The sequence below is a fragment of the Electrona antarctica genome (genome assembly GCF_951216825.1).
Source record: "Electrona antarctica genome assembly, chromosome: 10".
Classification (NCBI taxonomy): Eukaryota; Metazoa; Chordata; class Actinopteri; order Myctophiformes; family Myctophidae; genus Electrona; species Electrona antarctica.
In genome coordinates this window covers 22,447,261-22,469,086 of record NC_136791.1, presented here as the reverse complement: position 1 = coordinate 22,469,086, position 21,826 = coordinate 22,447,261, and the positions used below count along the sequence as shown (strand labels likewise).

The 21,826-nt window shown below is 43.7% G+C and overlaps 1 protein-coding gene across 1 annotated transcript in view; it reads right to left on the bottom strand.

Moving 5' to 3' along the window:
• Positions 1–21,826, bottom strand: part of LOC306931232 (calcium-activated potassium channel subunit alpha-1-like) — a 247,320-nt gene that overhangs the window by 25,400 nt on the left and 200,094 nt on the right. Inside the window, 7 exon segments of the mRNA XM_079512515.1 lie at positions 242–434; positions 1,346–1,570; positions 3,145–3,268; positions 8,901–8,994; positions 11,667–12,023; positions 14,434–14,514; positions 15,845–15,877. Of these exon segments, the coding sequence (XP_079368641.1) occupies positions 242–434; positions 1,346–1,570; positions 3,145–3,268; positions 8,901–8,994; positions 11,667–12,023; positions 14,434–14,514; positions 15,845–15,877 (1,107 nt within the window).

The window sequence follows — 21,826 nt, the reverse complement described above, 5'->3', positions numbered from 1 at the left end:
AGGATAAAGGTCTCTGCATGCTGCCTGCCATCCATGCCTACTCCTCGCTCCCTCTCATTCTTCTCTCACTCTCCTCGCTCATTGTCTTCTAATGCTTTCCTCTCGTTTTTATTTCCTTTTCCACCCAATCTCGGGAGCGCCTGCTACCGTACCCTTTGCTCCCTGTCACCTGTCACCACCGCCTGTCCCCTATGGGCAGCGGTGCACTTGGGGAAGTCAGTCTAATAGGGGCCCTCCTTACCTTGGGAATTAGCCTGTAAGACCCCGATGCTGTCATCAAACTGCATAGATTTGATGTTCAGTGACGCCAAGATGCACTCCTTATCTTGCAGCGAGACGTCATCGATATTGTTCTGATTGGCTGACAGTATAACGCACATGTCGCAGAGGTTGATGTTGACAGCCCTTAAATCTGCCCGACTTAATGGCGTGCCCTTCAGGGTGGAGAGGGAGAGAGAGAGAGAGAGAGAGAGAGAGAGAGAGAGAGAGAGAGAGAGAGAGAGAGAGAGAGAGAGAGAGACAGTGGAAAGCGGGGGGGGGGGGGAAGAATGCAAAAATGTGGAGAAGACAGGAGACAGACATGGGGAGAGAGAAAAACAAATTTAAGTCAGAGTGAGCGGAGTGGAGCGTTGGGAAATTAGTTAACAAGTATTCTCATTTTCAAGGCGGTGACATTTCGCTGATCTAACCGGGCGTTGGGGAATTGCAGACGTGGACTCGTCTTAAAGGCTAGCCTGTGCTGTGGGCTACCGTTTGAGGGGTGGGGGGGGCTTCTCCTCTGATCGTCAGTCAAGCCAGCCCTAACAAGCTCTAAGGCAAGCCGCGCCCACGCCATCTGTGATGGGAGGGTGGCTAGTAGTACAGATCTTCCTTCAACAACTGCACTTAAGATACAATTGGTCCCCAGCTCCATGCGAGATATGGGAGCGAGTGAGCAGCTCACAGAGCGATCACTCAATTGAGTAATTTGTGATCGGATCAAAGCGACAAGTCACTTCCCGCTCAGAATTGCCACGTGCAATGTGCACTCAAAACGCCCGTGCAATGATCGCGTGAGAGAAATTTGTCCCCGAAGTATTAATTTGCTTTGCTGGTTGGCTGGCTGGCTGTGACCAATGAAACCAGTATATTCCAAAATAAAGTCTGCACATTGTGGCTTCAATGGCTCCCAGTCAAAGCTTTATGTGTTAACTTTTCGACTAAAACAGTCATCTTCTTGAAGACGACGGTCTTCTTCAAGAAGATGACTGTTAGTCAATACATAATAATCGTCTGCCCTGCTCCTACGCTTCAGTGGATGTGCAAGCTTGTTTTCATATGTTGAAATGAAACCCAGTGTACTCACAGGCAAGATGGAGACCTTAGGGAAGTTGTGTAAGGTCTCCCACTCTCTCTTCAGATACTCCAGCGATCCCACAAACACGATAGGTTTCAGTTCGTGATAATGGAAATTGCTGGCTCTTAAAGGCATCACCAAGTTTCGCAGCCCCACCAAAGCGGACGTGACATCCCCAAATATACAGACCACTACATGGCCGCTCAGCACCGTCATGGAGGCCTCGCTCCGGGTCTAAAAAGGAGACGAGAGAGAGAGAGACACAAAGAGGGGAGGGGAGAGAAGAAGACAAGTGTCAGAAAGAGAGGGGGAGACAGAGATAGGGAGACGTGGAACAGGGTGGGAGACGATGGACCCAGAGGAAAGGAAAAAGTGATACATGCGGATGAACATGGATACAAAAAAGAGAGATGAGTGAATGGTGAACTGAGTCGTATAATAATGTATATGCATATTAACTAACACAGGGGTTCCCAAACGTTTTAGCTCCAGACCCAATAGAGAAATCTGGTGCCTCCACATGACATAACAAAAATACATCATGAATGAATCACTAGAGCCCTATTTAAATTTGATTTTGAAAATAGTCAATCTACAACACGTCGATGCGTTGTTTTCTTGTAGATCGACTATTTTCACTATTTCTTAAGGTTTTTAAAGGCAGGGTAATCGATATTGTTTGGTTAAAACAAAATGTTTTTTGTTAAAAGGTTAAAGCACTCTATTCTGGTAGTGATCATTAACACTTAACACTTGTAACCAAAGAAAATCACTTACCCTACCAAATGCATAGATGTCTTCTTTATAATCATCCATTGGAAACGTTAAAAAAGTGGATGTTTTCTATTTACTATTTTACCTATAACAAAAATGGTAGTCTGCCCCCAAAAAAACATTGTTTGGGAACCACTGAACCAACATATTCTATAATTCTGTTTACAGGTAGTCAGTGTAAGCGGGAAATCAACACAAAATGTAATAAACTTCTAGGAATAAAAACAAAATATCTTGGTTCCAAAACACTGCACACAACCCTTAAAAAGGCAGAGCAACATGTGCTAAAAGCAAAGAATCCCCCCCCCCCCCCTCCTCCTTCCCAAAAAACAAAACAAATACAGCTCGAGAGATTTTAGGCACCGAGGCATGTCTCTAAAATGTCATACATCGAGACAGGAGTTTACACACAAGAGCTTGTGTGTAAAGAGAAAGTTATCAGAGAATATTGCAGCGGTCTTGCTTCAGTGCTTTCATAATCCAACTGTCTGGGTCAGACAGTGTGGGGGGGGGGGGGGGGGGAGGGGGAAAGGAAAAAAAGCTCTTTCCCTGAAAGACCAGGCTAATTGTGGTTGTGCTACTTGTGTGCATCTCGTTTCTTTATGAGAGCGAGGATGATCACAAAGTAGCCAGCAACAACAACGCCGACAGACATGCCCACACACACACAGAATGCCTAGGAGGATGCGCTCACCTAAAATCTCTCCTATACACAGTCCGCCTCTGCACAAAGCCATACCTATAGTGCTGTATGGCTGTCTTATTTACATTACCCACAGGTGAGCTTGGTGTACGCGTACATAGAAAACGTTGGTTCAACTCACCTTCCATATACAACAGAGAGGCAGTGAGAAGAAATGTCAATACTCATTAGTATGTGCGCTGCATTACCACATCATGGGAGGGAAACGTTTGTTCCTTTAGAATTCTTAACAAGGTCATTTCTACCATTGGTGATTGATTCTTGGCTTACTGAGCGAAGCACCGAAAAAAGATGAACTTGGCGGTTTTCGCAACCTCGGCCGTTCACTCACCAGGATGACCTTTTCGATCTCTTTTGACGGGCACCAGTGGAACATCCCCGTGGAGTCGTACTTTTTCACGTTCATGTCCATGTTCTCCATTTGATCGTTTCCGGGAATAAGCAGGGGATCGTGTCTGCTGGAGGGGGAAAAGCAACAATAGATGTTAAGGCCCGATTTGAAAGTGTGTATATCTCGTTCACACGTGTTGCGAGAGGTGGCGGCACTATAGGGTCTCAGATCCGATCAATGCCCTGTGTTCATTTTACACCTTAATAATTTCTTACTTCCTCCACATGGGCACAGATACAGTACATAATAACAACAATACTATTATAGGTACAGTACAGTACAATCATCCTTACCAGTGGTGGACACAGTAACAAAGCATGTTTGCTTGAGTACATTTTATGAGTACCCCGTTGATGTCGGACAGAAAACTCTCTCCATCCAAACAATCTCCATCTCCAACTTTTTATGCTTTTTCATAAATGAACACCCTACTTGACCATACTACAGCAAATTATGAACCCAGGACCTGAATGGAAACAAGACCACAAGGACTTTTTCGGTGGTCCCTTTGGCCGTGTGTTTGACTGTATCCTGTACTGATTACATTTATGTTTGACTGTACCCTGTACTGATTACATTTGTGTTTGACTGTACCCTGTACTGATTACATTTGTGTTTGACTGTACCCTGTACTGATTACATTTGTGTTTGACTGTACCCTGTACTGACTACATTTCTGTTTGACTGTACCCTGTACTGATTACATTTCTGCCAATAAAGTATTCAATCAATCAATCAAAGAGTCACACAAAACCATCAAAAGTAGCGGACACGTTTTGAGCTCGTCAACCTGTTACTTTTCAATTGAACTGAGGTTTCTGTACGCTCTCTACTTTTTAGGATTCTTCACTTTCACTCCAATAAATTTCAAAGACAAATATTGTACTTTTCACTATTTTAAAATTTTTATTGTGATTTATGAATTAACCACCTAAGCCCGGCCTATTTCAAATAACATACCGGTAGTGAAAATTGCAGATCTACAAGCATGTTGCAGTTTTGAGCTTATAAATCTTGGTATTTTCTGTCAAATCTTTGCTTTTATTGGAGGTGTTTAAATTTTAATACAGCAAAGCAGTCATATTAAAAAGAAAATGTACGTCATTTGTACCTTTGAACCCTTACATATTGTAACACTAGCACAAATACTGACAAAGCAACTTCCACACAGAAATATTTGACCAGGAGTGTCTGGGGGGGAGGGTTTGAGTACTGCACTTTGTCCACCACTGATCCATACCCATTCAGCCCTGCGTCTCATCCATTCTCTTTGCTCCGTCTCACGAGGATGTCCCAACTCACCGCTATAGCTAGGTCACAGGGGAGCTGAGGCATGCGTGATGCTAGCCAGGCGGTGCGACAAAGCCACCGAGCGCGGCCTGAGTGCTACCGACTGAGAGGCACGACAACACAGGTCCAATTACCAGCTCTTTACCCGCGCTCTGCACCTCCCGACGCCATGCGGCGCAAACAGTAAAAGGTCTGACAGGCCTGCACTTTAAATATTTCAGGAATTTTGCCCAATCACATTTTGTTCCCCCTCCAACTGATGGCCATGAATGTTTCAACAGTGCCGGCTAATCCGCTGCAGCGGAGCATGCTACATTCTATTACGGTGTAACATTGACCATAAAAGGCTTTCTTGCCACTTCGTGGAATACTGCCGTTCCTTGTTGTTTGCTCTCATTCTACAAGACATGATCTCGGAATTGTTCCGGGGACAACCCAGGAAAAAAGAAAAGATATACCGCCCACCCACCCATAAGCATTATGATTAATTCCCCAGTAGTGCAATACAAAGAAAAAGACAAAAATATCTGCACCACATTTTAATCAAAATGATATAGTTTGTTCAATTTGCACTCGCTCAACACATTTCTAAACAAGATAAATCACAGAAACGTAGACATTCGAGTAATATAGGAAAAGGGCATCTTGAGAATCTGACATGCATCTCTCTGACTCTCTCTCTCTCTCTCTCTCCACCATCACTCCCTGACAAGGCTTTGATGTTTCCCCTCTCCTTCAGCCTGCATTTGGGTTGCATGCCATCGCAGGAAAAGTAAAAAAGAAAAAAGAAAAAGCCAAAATACTGTCAATTAGCCACTCTCTCTCCCTCCATCTTTCTCTGCCTCTCTCTTTCCCAATCTAGCTGTACAGTATGGAGATTAAATCACTCAGTGCAGGTGATAATAAAACTGACAGCATTTAGTATTTTTTTTTTAACAACTTCGCCTGAATCTTTCATCCAGATCTGTGTGTTGCACCAATCACTCCAGGACCCCCCCCAGCCCCACCACCACCACCACCCCTGTCACTTCAATGTGCTCCGCTCCGCTCCCATTCCACGCGGGGGCTGACTGGCGCGTGCCGTGCAGGCAGGCTGCCGATCCACCTCTATCTGCCAAGACAGCTATCTTTCACACGGCTGTCAGTGGTGTGAGTGGCAGCCTGTCTGTCACGGGGCTCTGCAAGCTCCAACCCTCCACTCCCCATCCATCCGCCCCCTTTCTCCTCCCTGCCCCGCCCCGGGTAGAGAACCACTATCACAAGGCTGCTGAACCGGGGTTTGACATTTTGTACCACTGAGCTGTGCCGTGTCGTGTCACACCCCGGGGGACTATACTTACGGTCGCAGATTGGATGGCACCCCCGACTGTCCCGCGGGGTCAGATGTGTCTGGTATATCTTGCGACCCATCGAAGGGGGGTCAGTGAGAAGGAGAATGGTAGTAATTCACATGTAGAGGAATGTTAACGCTGTGGCGAAGTGACTGTTCTCTGAACAACACGTCTGGCTCTGCTACTCAGCAAAGACAATTTGAGGTCATATATAATATACCTGCACATACCACAGCGGTGATTACTAATAACACCTGCTTGGATTCGATATCGAATAAATTAACAAAATATACTGACACAAAGGCAGATTTATGTCATATAAAACAATGTATCTTCACGTAAGCTTTTTATGCTTTTATTTTTGTGTGAATTAAATAGTGTAGTCCAGAACTCACAGTCGCTAAAGCAAAAGAATTTGCAGCCATTTATTATGAAGCAAATACTATTCCCACTGTGATAGGCGCACTACTGTGTTAGACGTTGGCTTATATATGTAGGGCGAATATTTCCCTTAAAGCATATCTAACTCGCTCTCTCTTCTCCCCTCCCTCCCTCAGTGTATATTTCAAACAGAGTTGAGTTATTCCAGTGGATTGCTGTGGAGTCGCAGGCTGGGGATGGGCGTGCTCCCACAATCCCTCTCTGCCAGGCCATGAAGGCAAGCCTCTCGCTTTGAAAATTTCCCCCATCATGCAAACTGACAAAGGCATGCTTTTCAAAAACCCACAGCCAATCTGTTGATCATTATTTATTTACAAAGGCCTGCAGGCTGCAAGTCCTGTAAAAACTGTACTTGATATGGTGTGTGCGCTCGCGCTCACTCGCTATATAGCTCTCTCTTGCCGCTCGTTCGCTCCCCCCGCTCTGCTTGTAGAATAAAGTATCCCTAAGGCTACCTCAAACAATCACTTTTCATTGTGCATAAAATCCACCTTGTAGAGCAAGAACTGTTTAATATATATGGTGTTATATGTTGACGGGGCAGCTGTGCAAAGGGGGGTGGGGGGGTTGGGTGGACTGTGATGGATAATTTGATGTTTTGCTGAGGGCTAGGACTTGAAAAAAGCCTGCACCTACAACAGAGGACCTGTCATACCAGTACCCAAGAGCCAGCAGAATACAGAAGCACCCCTAAAGCAGAGAAAACTTTGACACCGCTTTGAAGGCATTTTCAAAACCCGAGTAAATAACTCCCAAGAATTATTATCACCGCCAGATCAAAGCGGAGATGCATATATTACACGGCAAACGGGGGGGGGGGGACCATCTCTTAGGCGAAGGAGAGAGAAGAAAAGGTTTGGAGCTTTAAATTAAGCAAAAAAAAGAAAGAAAAAAAACTAAAAACTAAACACTCTTCTAAAAAACAAGCATTTGGAAATGTGCCAGTGTCTTGGTTTTTATTATATATTTATTTTTATAAGAGCGTTATTTCCCTCTGAGCGAAGGGCATCTCAAACGTTGCTCTGTTGAAAACTCTACCAAAGGCTACGGCTCTGTGTTGGGCTAATGGTTTGGCAAGTGTGAAGGCTTATTAAATTGCTTGTTTTCTGGAGAACTGAGGGGGCTGGAGACCAAGCGAGGCTGGACAAATGCACGCAGAAACACACTAATAATAATATAGCCACTGTGGATACACACAACACAAGGCAGGCTTCAGCAGCAGGAGTGTAGCTGAAGACCTGCCCCGAGGCTGAGCTTCACAGTAACATCACGACTGTAGTTTTAACTCTGACCATGCAGTGTCCAAGTCAACAACTATGTAAGGAAAGTAAACATTACAAAAATACACCATGCTAACCTGCTAAAGGCTGAGTTATAAATGCACACACACACACACACACACACACACACACACACACACACACACACACACACACACACACACACACACACACACACACACACACACACACACACACACACACACACACACACACACACACCTTGCATTGTGAAAGTTAAATGCTAACGCTAAACTAACAAAAAAGAAAGAGTTGTGCAGCTGTGAATGTATAAACCAATTATTTTTTATTTAAATAGCCGATCTACAAGCTCACAACACATACAAATCAGGCTTCATCCTGCCGGCATCATCCGGCACAGAGTCGGCCCGCTACGCGCTGCCGCGCGACAGCTATAACCTCGCTGCACATAGACAGACAAGAACACGTAGCCCTTTTATCTTTCAAAATCAATTAACCGCAATTTCATTTCACAGGACAGGATAAAAGGAAAGGTAAATATCTGGATTCATATTTGATGGTGATGATACGTGGTGGGGGCCTGGAAGGAAGTAGCAGAAACGCTACTGTAACACACAGGGGGGCTTCCAGTCTACCCACAATAGAAAGAGTAGCCCCGGGGCAGAAGTAACCCACGCAGGGCCCTTCTCATTGGCTGCTCGGGTGTCATTAGTGCCAGCATTGTTTAAGGAGTACATGTGGACCTGACCGGAGGAGGGGGGGGGGGGGGGGGGGGTGGTATAGGGAGGTGGGGTGTGGGTAGGAGGGTGGGGGACGATGACAGCTGGGACTTTAAAAGCCAGAGGAGTTTTCAAGCGGCTCCCTCACAGCCCTCTTTTCATGACAGAAATATGATTTCGCCGTTGTCATTAACCGCTGACAGCATGCCATCCCCAACAGCCGAGCACTGCTCTCTCTCCCCCTCTCTTGAACGCGCACGCACGCACACACAAACGCATACAGTCTATACCTCCCTCCTCTTCCCTTAATTTGCCCCCCTCCCAATTCTTCCCCATCACCCACTCAAGCATCCCCAACCACTGGCAACATCCATCTCTGAAGAATCTCTCGCATATCCCGCATATCCCACACACACACACACACACACACACACACACACACACACACACACACACACACACACACACACACACACACACACACACACACACACACACACACACACACACACACACACACACACACACACACACACACACACACACACACACACACACACACACACACACACACTTCCCCCTGTGTCTGTCTGACTCTCACTCACAGTGCGTTTGAACGTCAGCTATAGGAGTAGAGAATCAGTGTGTCTTACCTCATCAGTTTGGGCGAGCAGTTGGGTGAGTTCCGCATCCCTCCGTTGCGTTGCTTTTTTTTGGGCGAGAGAGTTGACGGGTGCTCGTCTTCCACTGCGAACACATGCACAGGATGTCAGAGATGCGGACAGATGGTTGGGGGAGAAATGTGTGCTGGGGGGCTGACATATAAAAATATATATGTAAGAAAGCCAACACTCAATCAATCATTGCAAACTTACAAAAATATAGTAATTTAAATAATATTAAACAATAAAATTAATACTTTGTCAGTTTGAGAGAAGACCTCCAAAAAAAGAAAAAAAAAGAGAAAGCGTTAGTAGGAGACAAAGGTAAATCAGCTAAAGGCAGCAGAGAACCACGGAGGAGAAAACCAATTAAGATCCGAATGCGTCGTCAAAGGCTCACATCCCAAAGTTATTTTTTATATATATTTTAAGTGTGTGTGTGTGTGGGGGGGAGGGTGGGGGGGGGGGGGTGTGGGGGTGGTACAGTGCTGGATCCGTCCAGCACATACAGTACAGTACAATACAGTATAGTAAGGTACAGGTACAGTACAGTATCTCGAGTAGCAAAAGAGGCTGAACAAACAGCCAAAAGACTCTTGCCGGATCAAAGACAATCAGACTTTGCAGACTTTTTTATTCTTACAGTACAGTATCTCAACACAGTGTTGGAGCCCTCACAGTGCACATCAGAGTGACCACACCTGTGTCCAAACCTCCAGGGTTTACGGGACAGGGCTGCCATTGTCAGTAGGACGTGGACGTAGGCAGAGGAGGAGAGCGATGACAGTGAGGTGAAATTATAAAAGAAAAGAAACAGGCGATGAAAGATGGATCTGAGTGGGTTTGTTTGTTTGTTTTAGGGATGCAACTATCGATTCATTTCAGTTGAAAAACAAATCTGATTTTTTTAACACCTTAATGCCATGGCCAAAATAGGTTCCGATTAATAGCTTAATGTATTGCAATCAATTACATTTCTTTTTTAAATCGATTAAATCGATCAGTTCGATTAAATGTTGCACCCCTAGATTGTTTTTGTTTTGGGATGGATGACTCAATGGCTGATTCCCCACCACCTTCACTCCAGCTGTAACCACTGCAGTCTAAGGGCTCTTCTACACATGGAGCCCCATGCCGTGAGAAAGAACACCACCCAGGAGAAAACAGCACTCGTGTCCCTGACACACACACACACACACACACACACACACACACACACACACACACACACACACACACACACACTCCAACGGTGGGTCAAATTAGTTGGCAAACAGCTAGTGGCCAGTAGAGGAAGGTCAAGACTATAGCTGTTCAAATTGAAAAGTGAAACTGAATAAACGAATTGACCGTGTGAATCCTGGCATCCCTATTCTGGCGCGGTGTGAATGCCTTCACCGAACGTAGCCAATCTACAAGCTCACAACACGTCAAACACATTGAGAGCGTCTAGATTGGCCTTTTGCGGTGAACAAATATTTCAAGGGCCCTAGTATAGAGCCTGGGGGGACTCTGGTCAACTAAGTATAGGGTTTAAACGGTTTGATGTAAGATTATCCTCTTTTTCTGCCCGACACTGTTCTTCTGCAGAACGGCGTGCCACAGAGAAGTTTAGAAAATGTTGATCCTGATTGAAGTTCCTGTCAGGTACTCTTTGCTGTGTTCCAGGGAACAAAGACAAAAGTGAAACTTTACAATGATCCCCAGACAGAACGAATTAGAACAAGGCAGCCTGGGTGCGGCCAGAGATATTGCAGTCTGGCTGGCTAACAGTCTGATCTTCTCTACTGTCTGGCTGGCTAACAGTCTGATCTGCTCTACTGTCTTGTTTCAAGTGCTTTCAGAAAGACATGCAGACACCCTCATCCATTCTCCACTCAGCCCAAGTTCACTGTCACTTCAAACCCGTATTAGTCCTTTGGTTGGAGATCAATAACACAGCATGATATTAGTGCAAATCAATGTGCACACTGCAAGCGGTGACTGCTCCAAGCACGTGGAATTTCATTATTGTCTGAGCGCCCATCCCAGACTGTCACCTAATTGTGCTAATAAAAGATAAGAAATATGACTTTGCCTTCTAATAAAATGCCATTCTGACATTTCCTTGATGCAATTGGGCATTCTGAATAGCTAATATCACAAGCGCTATCCGCTTTACAAATAATTCTCTAATCTAATGCACTTTGAAAATATCACATTGGGAAATATTAATACCTCGCTGTGTGGTTTCACATAGTCCCCCCCCCCCTGTCTTGAACGTGCATTTCTCAATAGCAAAGACAACAGTTCTTAGTCAGGACTACAATAAATGTAAATGTCCTGTCATAGTGACTGTTTTATTGTGTCGTTTACAGCTCGGAAGAATCCCAGTCTCTAATAAACAGAGGAAGAGTCTATCACTGCATACTGTATGTGAGAAGAACCCATGCAAAGCTGGTTTGAAAACAAATACTGATAAGCTGTTCTTTTCTGTCTACTCTACATTCACTCGTCTCTTAACAACCCTGTTGTTTGGGAAGCTACACTGGCAGTAGTCATATTAGCAAGCCTCCCTGCATGTGGGAAACACCATGCAAAGCAAGAAGCAAGCAGCAACAATAGCTGCTGTAGTGTGGCAGCGTCTGAGAGCACGGCAAACCCCATTCATGCAGCAACAAACGACACAGGATGACAGGACAGGACAGGTGAGGTTACTGACTGATGCATCCCACTAAGGGGAGAGGGGGGGGGGGGGGTGGTTGGGGGGCAACCTACAGGGCATACTGCGCCCGGCATTACTGGGATGGTAGTGGTATTTCGCTGGCAGACTGCGGGCCCGGTTCAGGCGACGCTCTGCCAAGGCGCCGCTGCTCGCCGGGGCTCCGGGGCCGGAGATACTGAGGCGCATCCCCGTGGGGGCGGACGCGGGCCCCGACCCCACGGGGAGGAGACTCCCTTTACGGTTATTAACGAGAGAGATGTCGGCTGTGGCTGGCCTGGCCAGGGGGTCCTGCTGGCGGGGGTGATGCAGGGCGTTGGGGTGGAATGCGTTTGAGGAGATGGAGGAGACGGCGTTGCAGTTGGCAACTTTAATGGATCGTTTGGGAATAGGCGGTTTAACTTCATCCTTTACTGTCGAACAATGGAGAATAACACAAGTGACATTAGTGCCAGATCGAAATAATAACTACACATTTAGATTAATATTATAATTATTGTATCTATTTAAAAGCTTTGTTAAGTTGTGAAATTCTGCATGGAATTGTTTTTAGTGGAAAAAGCATGAACCTTTGTTGTGTAGCAAGTAAAGCCATAGTGTAAGTAAGACAAGATAAATCAATGAACTTCACTGCATGAGAATCAAGCATATGTTTCAATACAAAAAACGCATCCTTCCGGGCTGTTCGTTCATTCCTCCTTTGATCCGGTATAATTCCTGAGAGTTCTAAAAAAAAAAAAAAAACAATTCATGCCGTGAATTGCAAGCGTCATTTAGTCCATAATTGATGTTGACTCTTCATTTTTATTTAACACCACTTATCCACTTGGCGTGCGCTTGAACTGCAATGTTCAAAATGACATTTGCTTTTTGCATTCATGACAAACATGAATTAATTAGAAGTCTTTGGCAGTTCTTTCTTTCTCTCTTTCCTGTTCTGTTGTGTTCCTCCTCAGTTGTGCTACTCAGTCTGGAACAAAGCAAGAAGACGTTGCCTGGCTGAAGCCGGTCAGACCCAATCAGATTCACAGTCAGCTAGCGCCTAGAGATCCAACATTCATGCCCAATAAACTCATTGCTTTCACATCGTCTCTGTCGGGCGGAAACCTCACATGTCCAAAACGGTTACCTTTTCAGGATTCAAATTCAAAAAGAGCATAAGTAGCAGATCTACAAGCTCAGATGCACGAAGCATATCATAGAGATAGAGTGTAAGTGGTAAAAGTAATGCTATATTTACTCATTTAGCTGGGGACCCCCTGGAAAACCCCTAAAATCCTTGAATTTATTTTGAAGTTTTACTAATAATAATTAGTTTTATTTATATTTAAATATATTGGCATTGATTTTAAATTACTGGATATAAACATTGTTTTCTTGTTTTAGAAAACATTTGGTCGTCCTATAGTTATACCGTACAGTAACATGCTGACATGTGTAAATAATATGCAAACAAACACTCCAAGTTAACCCAACATCTTGCATGTTGAGGAGAGCCCATAGGAGGCCAAAGTGAACCAAATATGTGTGTATCCCATTAGAACCGGATAAGCATCCGTGTCATGTTAGCTTTTTGTGATTGCTATTTAAAAAAAATAGACGTACAAGAAGCTCACAGCGAGCATGCAATTTTTGAACATTTTTCAAAAACGTTTGACATGATTTTAGAAGGTATTTGTAGGATCTGCAATGGGTCTTCATGGATTAAAACAGTGGTTTTCAACCAGTGGTCTGGGGACCACCAGTAGTCGTTGAGGGGATTCCAGGTGGGTTAAAACATGGATGGGACAGGGAGCCTCCTGGTTGGCTGGATGGGTGCTTGGACGGTCGGTCGGTCGGTCAGTCGGTTGTCGTTTTGGTATAGGAAGGGAGAGACAGAGAGCGTTGTTGTCCGGGTGGGCCCTGAGCGATAAACAGACGTTTATCCCAGCCGTCAGCTGCCTCCTCGATTTACGGGGCGCCACCGATCGCTCCTGGAATCATCTGGCCCTTGTCAAACACGCGCAACGTCAGAGCAACGCTCAGCCGCCCTGGCAGGTCCACTGTGCAACCCGGAACAACCCAGACGGCAACTGTCCCTTTCTGGAATGCTAATGGCGTGATGGGCCGCTGTGTAGTGCATCCATTGTGGGGGGGGGAGGGTTTATCAGACTGCCGCCGTGACCCTACGTAAACCGGATGGCGAGGAAGGTGGGGCGACGACCATCCACATAATGTTTACTCCCCCCCCCAAATTGAGATTTGTTTGATCATTTATTATTATAATAATAATTACTTTTGATAATTGAAAATCTTTCAATTATTATTCTTAACTAGCTGATCTGGCCTTTTTTTCGTATATCCTGTATATACTGTATCTGAATCCCTGAAATGCTATATTAACACATTTTGTGTTAGCACCCCATCAAGGACCCTTGATACACCCCAGATACAGAACCACTGTTCTGTATCTGTCTTAGGCTGGCTTAGTTTATATATGGTGGTTATTGTATTCTGCATTAAAGTTGTATGAAATGGATTATGATATTTGTCAGGTTTGCTTTTTACAACATTGTTGATGCTCAACTTATTGTAACTCATCTATTTCTATCGCATTTTAAGCAAATCTGAAAAAAGATGAGAAAGGAGGGAATATGTAAGATGTATGCAAAGCCAATCTACTTAACAAAAAGAAAAATGCATCAAATAAAAAAGGTAAACAATAACACATATCATGACAAATACAGTACATTTCATCAGTGACATTTATGCTTTAGCAATAGCAGGATCAAAGAAAGAGCATTGAACAGTTCTGTACTTATTACTTAACACGGAAACATTTACCTAAATTGCAATCAGCTTTGAAACGAACACCAGCCTCTTTCTGACTTCCACTGTTCCCTGGTGTTGTAGCGCCATCTGCTGCTAAACGCAGCACAATACAAGCACAATGTTGTGTATTATAACTAAACAATGTGAGGGGAAAATTACAAAATATAGCTTAAAGAAATACTAAGAACTCAGTATAGGTTTCGGTTTATACTGTAAGGCATGTGCAAATGAGTTAATGTAGGTCGGGTTACTTAAGGCAGAATATACTGTCATTTGTTTTTATTTTATTATTACATATTTATTATTTAAATCAGATTGGAAACCGATGGCAGAGAGAGACATGTCGCCGGGAGTCAGATTAGAACCCGGGACCCTCGCTATTCACAAAGGCCATGTGGACAGTGCATTAACTGGTTGAGCTACAAGGCAACCCACAATATCTATAGAGCTAAGCACTATAGTTGCACTAGCCAAGCTTGGATATGAGCTTTCTTATAGGGCTGGGCAATTAACCTGCAATATATCCAAACCCACATTTTAGAATCAATAACCCTAATCTTGCTCATAGTAGCACTAGTGAGTAGTTTAATCAAATAATCGAGAAGCAATTGGTCTTTTCTTATACAGTATAGAAACGAATCAACACGAAATAATTCTAATATTAGTCTTATCAACCACTTTAGCCCTGTAGTACACTTGGTACAACAATTACGTACAATATTCACTTACAATGCGTCTGTCGGGTCGAAACCTCATGTGTTCAAAACTGTTACTTTTTCAGAATTCAAATACAAAATTCGCAAAAGTAGCAGATCACATTTCGAGCTTGTAGATCTGCTACTTTTGATTATTTTGTGTGACGCACTAGTAAGATCACGTGGGGCGTTAAATATATATATATATATATATATTAAAAAAAAGAAGTTAGGATAGGTTTTTGCCCGACAACAACAAATTACTCCTTACGCGGAAATATCCGATCTACAAGCTCACAACACAACAAGCTCAGGCCCCATGTGGCTCGTAGATCGGCTATTTTCACCGCTCCACAATCGAGGCGAACGTTGGAAGGAATGGTGATACTGATTTCATATCGCCCAGTCCTACTTTCTATTACTCAATTACAGTATGTCTCTCTCTCTCTCTGGGTGTATTAAACATCAGACTAGACAGTTTCTATGCACTCTAAGCGGGGAAGGGCGGGTGGGTGGGTGGGGGGTCAATTCCAAAAGCAGAGCAGCAGTATAGTATTATTGACCATGTGACAATGACGTGGTGAGGAGACTTCACAGGTCTACACACTGGAGGGAGGGTGGGAGGGAGGGAGGGAGCAGGGAGGGACGGATAGATGGATGGATGGGTGGATGGGGTGAGAGGGAGGGCTGGAAGCATAGCACGGATAGGGACAGGAAGACAGACTTACGTGATCTGACATATCCATTATACTTATATTTGGCTGAGGAGAAGTGCAAAGACAATATGGCAGGTTACATGGAGAAGAGAGATAATGACAAATGAACAACAGACATACTACATCTTGGAAAGAAATAACATCAGAGGAGAATGGAAGTTATATTTTCTAAAAGAAAGAAACGAAAAAACAAATACAGACAATTGTTAAAGACAGTGATGAAGTAGCATTTTTGGAAGTCATATATATATATTAAAAAAAATTGTGGGGGGGGGGTGTATGACACAGACACTGGGGGCTTTGGCGGTGAAAATACTAGAGCCCGATATATGGGTCATCATTAAGACTTTTTCTGACGACTTCGGTATCTGCAGTTATGCAGTGTCCCGATTTTTTCAACCACGCTCAACCTTTCTGTCCCTATAATTTCGGCACCTCATTCTTTAGAAGAAGGAGTCGATCTACAAGCTCACAGGTTGTAGATTGACTATTTGACACATTTTCAAATTCATTTTCAAATCAGAAACTTGGATCAAGTCTTTTCTCGAAATCGTCGAAGTCGAAATCGGTGCTTTTACAATTCTCCAAATCGGCATGAGAAATTGTAGCATGGCTGTGGTTCGGGCTCTAGGAAAGACAGTATTCTGTTATGATGAAGTCTGCGGCGATGAGAGATGGAGAACACAGTAGATGTTGGGTGAAATGGTCTGGAAACAGGCACAGCACACAGTGGTGGGGGAAAAAAGCCGTGCTTTTTTTTTATTTTTTTACTTGGTTCAAATAAAAAAGGAATACAATTAAAATCGAAAAAGCCGGTTTCATGGCAAGAGTTATTTTTCGCCTGCGTTTTTGCTCATGTTCTCCACAGTTGTTGGCGCAAAAATAGGGTGTTTCTCTTTTATAGCCTTAGCATATACATAAAAAACGGATTAAACTTACAACAAGCAATTTTTCATCCAGAGATCACTGAATAGTAGCTTAATGCCAGTTATAATGTGACCACACCATAGACAACCTATATAAGGAAAAATTATCCAAATTTCATTATGCTTTAAGTAGCATAGTTTTTTCTCTTTTTTGTGTTTTGTATTGATTGTACAGTTAGGACCCTCTCGAAAACGAGATACTATATCTCAATGGGGTATTCCTAAATAAAGAATTTCAAACATCATGTGACATGTCAAACTAGGGGTTTTTCATGATTCTGAATCGCTTCCAAGACAAACTAGAGACAATGTAGGAATACAAAAATACAAAAAATGTTACGGTCACCTTAGGTGGTACCAAAATCTGGCTCGGCTCCTGGACTATATGAACTCAGCTCCCAGTCTCTCCCGGCTATTCTGAAGCGATGATTTGAACCAACATCACCATTACCGTAATACCGTAGTAGTCTATCCATCTACCCTGACTGCGAGAGGATGTTGGGATCAATACAACTGCAGTGCAATGTGCACAATCATGTATACTGGAAGCACTGAAAACAAGCCAAACGTTTACAGCTTGGGACGCAAAAGATACACTTGGCGTCTCCCCGCCCCGGGACCCAGACTTACAAAAACAACATTCTAACAACGTAAGCCCTGTTTAGTAGTGAACATAGCAGATCTACAAGCTCACAACACAATGTGATTATTTTCACTATTCATTTGTTTTAATCTTTTGAAATAATGGTGTAAAAAAAGTTATATGGTCAAAAATTAAGGGAACTCACGACCCATGCAAAGAAAATGGGTCCCCAGCCCCGCCCATTGTTTGGGAGACACTGACTGGACTAGTCTGTGTGATGGTGACCATTCCTGCCTTTCCCCGGAACGTCTCGTCCAATGGTAAAGGTCAGAGCAAAAGGCCCAGGGGTTGGCCTGTGACACGGACCTCTCAAACAGGGACCCACACCGGCTCTGGCATCTGTCTCTAGCGATCTGCCTGTGCCCAGAGAGTCAGCGTGGCTAACTGGCTAGCATGCGGGGGCAAAGCATCGAGGTGGCATAGCACAGAGGAGGGGAAAGGGGGTGGGGATGGGACTAAAGCCTGCCTGGTGGACAGGGGCTGTCAGGGCAGGTTTTGGTGACGGACCAGAGGCACTGCGAAAAAACATGAAAATGCAAACATAATTTCCGTGTCAAGATAGATAAGTCCTCCACTAGTGACACACAGACGCGCACACACACACGCACACACACACGCGCCCACACACACACGTACAAACATACATATAGGCCCGTGCGCACACAGAGAGAGGCCCATAGGTCACACATTGACCTTACCTTCAGCAAACAGGCTCTTCCCAGCCCTAACTCCTACTGTAGAAGCTTTAAGCGATCCATCCCATAATAATAATGTCTCTCTCTGTCTCTCTCAGCTATATCCCCCATGAGTGGAACTGGCCCACAGCAACGGCAAGTCACAGAGAAAAGCCCACGAAACTAGATACACACTTCATAAACAAACCGCTATTACAGGCAGTTCACCCAATTTCATTTTCATATAATTGGTCCTCTCACTGTAATGCTCATTCTAAAATGGGCACCACGCATTTCAGTCTACTCACTCTGTGTCTCAGCCAGAGCTCAGGTCCATTTGGAACCTCCTCAAGGGACCCTCATTGTCCCTTTGAGAACCCATATAAGGCCTTGGGATGCCTGTACTTATACACAGTATGTGCACTCTCTTAAAGAATGCAAATAAACAAGGGCAAGGATAACAGCAAACCCCTGAGTGTCCATTCAACTGTTGAAGATATCACCTCTGTCAGGTGGAAACCTCATATGCCCAAATAAAACTAAATGAGAAAAAGAGGTTGCGCATCAACAATGGTTTTCAGTGGACTCAGTGGAGACGTGCTAAACCCAAATCCAGTATATAAAAAGTAAGAATTAAAAAAAATCCAAAAAGGTAGCACAGCCAGAAATTAAATAAATGGCGGACAAAGTACTCACATTTGCATTTCTTTATTGGCACACACCAAAAAGGAACGCTTACTTGTTTCGGCTATGCAGCCTTCATCAGAGCTCTGATGAATGAAATGGAAATGTGAGTACTTTGTCCGCCATTTATTTAATTTTTGGATGTGCTACCTTTTTGGAATGTTTTTAAATTCCTAATTTTTTTATGCCCAAATAAAACTGTTACTTTTCAGGATTCAAATTCAAAAGCAGTAGATCTACAAGCTCATCTGCAAGATTAGAGCTTGTGGATCGGCTACTTTTGATGCTTGTGTGTGTGCGTGTGTGTGTGTGTGTGTGTGTGTGTGTGTGTGTGTGTGTGTGTGTGTGTGTGTGTGTGTGTGTGTGTGTGTGTGTGTGACGCTGTGGTGTGATCAAGTATGGCGTTAATTTATGAGAAAAAATAAATAAATAAAATATGGAGATAATAGGTTTCTGTTCGACAGACAGCGGCGATATAAAAATGGACCCGTTAAGGGTTCTCGGAGATGAAACAGCACTCATTATTATTCTTGCTGTGTGCGGACATGCCAAGTTTCATCTGTATCCCGTCGTTTACCGAACCACTCGTATCGGCTCACGATATAAAAAGAAAAACGCTCATTAAAACACTGTACCCTTACAGCCCACAAAGACGCTCTTAAAAAAGTTAAGGCTCACAGAGATTCACGTGGCTCCCATTAAAGAGGTGTATTACGTTTCAACTGACAGAAAAAAAAAGACCACGGCATTGTGTATTTGTGTGGTCGGAGTAAATCTAGCACCAGAACAGTGGTGGAAGAAGTACTCGCGCTTCTTTTTACTTAAGTAAAAAAAAAAGGCTTCAAACTTATACTTGAGTAAAAGTACAAAAGTACCCCAAAAGTATTAAAGAATCAAAATATACTTGGAGTACGAATGTAAGAGGACTCAAATCTTTCAAACTTTTTCAAACTTTTTCCGAATTGCTGAAGCGTAAAATAGAGCTTAATAATCGGTTAATGTATGTTTTGTAGTAATACAATCTGCAATGAAACTAGTAACTAAAGCTGTCAATAGTTGTAGTGGAGTTAAAAAGAACATTATTTGCCTCTGAGACATAATGGAGTAGAAGTATGAGAAAGCAACTACAAAGCAGAACGCCTGCAACATAACACTCCATATTAAACCCAAGTCTCAAGGTACAAGGCTCAACAATGTGGTGAACAGCCAGAGCACACAATAGATGTCCCTTTCACAGAGTTTCATTTAGCTCTTGAAGTGCGCCCGTTGCTCTGTCGATGGAGAGGTAAATGAAACGATGTGAAAAGGACATTGATTATTGTGTGCTGGCTGTTTTCTCAGTTTCATGGAGTATCAAAAGATGTTCAATACTGTGAAGTCAAAGTACAGAATTGTACTTTTATTTGAAAATAGCCGATCTACAGTACAAGCTATATGTACAATTTACAAGCTATATTTTTCTACTTTGTTGTTGTAGTTATTTTCCTTTCATGTTAAATGTTTTCTAAAACAACTAAACTAAACTAAACTAAACTAAACTAAACTAAACTAAACTAAACCTGCCATTTTCTGCTTAATGAGTACTTTCACTTTTGGTACTTTAAGTATATTTTGATGCTAATACTTTAAAGTTAAGTAAATGTTGAATACCAATACTTCTTCCACCACTGGTTACTTCCCCCCCCACTGCACCAGACCATTACTGTATATTAAGGCCCTTTTTGAAAATCAATGGCAGGGTGCTATCCAAGAAAACAATTAGCCAACAACCCACAGCAGAGAAATGTGCTTCAGATGTACGAGAGTAAAGTCATTCCAGATCGACATGCCTTATTGTTCACTGTCTGCTGAAAAAAAAAGTGGAAAGCAGAAATCCAGCAATCGCTGACTTAAGCCTGATTTATACTTCGTCATATGACAGAGCCGCACGCCAGAAAAAACAAACAAACAAACAAAAAGATCTACAAACTCATGTGTTGCATAAATCCAGCGCTACAAAGCACCGGGGATTTGGGAAAAGTTCTGAATAAAAAAAAGGTGAAAAGAAAGGAGGTGGCTTTCCTTGCAATCCATACAGGAGGTGAGCGAGAAGCGAGATCCTACAGTGGGGCACAGGGGCGAGAAGAAGTGAGATCAGTAACCATGTAATGGTCCAGTAATTGGTACCGGGGGGATATCAGTGTCTAGCGAGACTACAAGAGGGGCCGAGCCAAACTGATCATGGCACGTTTGACTCTAATCTGGCCTGAGACGTCCCGACGGTGCATGGGAGAATGTTGAGGAGGAAATCAAATCTGTATGTCTGATCCCAAGGCTTTGATAGCTGGGCCTGCTGCTGCCATGTCTAATTCACAGACAATTTAGTGGGGAGAAAAAGAACAAGAAAACAGAGTCTTCTCCTGCTGTCTTTAACCACATGTTACCTTTTCTTGATGGAGACTATATCCGTTTCCTACGTAATCCCCCCCAGGTTTGACCCTAAACCCACATGAACCCGAGCAACCCTATATTCCAAAAATTGCCTGTTTTCGGTGAAGAGATTTGGTATCGAGTGAAAAAAAGGAGGAGACGTATAGGCTACTGTACTAGAGACGCATGTGGGTCAACAAGGTATATTTAAGGGTTTGAAGTCACTGGTTCTCAACGTCCGGCACAGGGACCACCAGGCGGTCCAAATGGCCCCCGACAGGTCTGTACACCGACATGATTGGGGGTTCCCACAGATGAAAAATTGCATCAAATGGGGGACTGGTGCATATTAAAGGAGCATTCAGTGATTTGGGTGATTTGGAAAAATACCCGGTCCACCCGGTAACAAGATGTGCACATGCACACGCTCTACTGTGGGGGAAGTACAACAGACAAACAGTATGTGCACCAAGGCCCGCCCCACTCGATCATGATTGGAGGAAGGCCCCTCTCATCCTGATTGGATGAAGGCTTTGCCACCCAAAGCCCAAACCGAAACTAGGGTTTTTTGACCCCAGGGGCTCACTGGGGACAGGGAGGAACTCCTTATATGGTCAGCACACTTTATAGTAGGGAGGATTATCCAAAAAATAAGAAA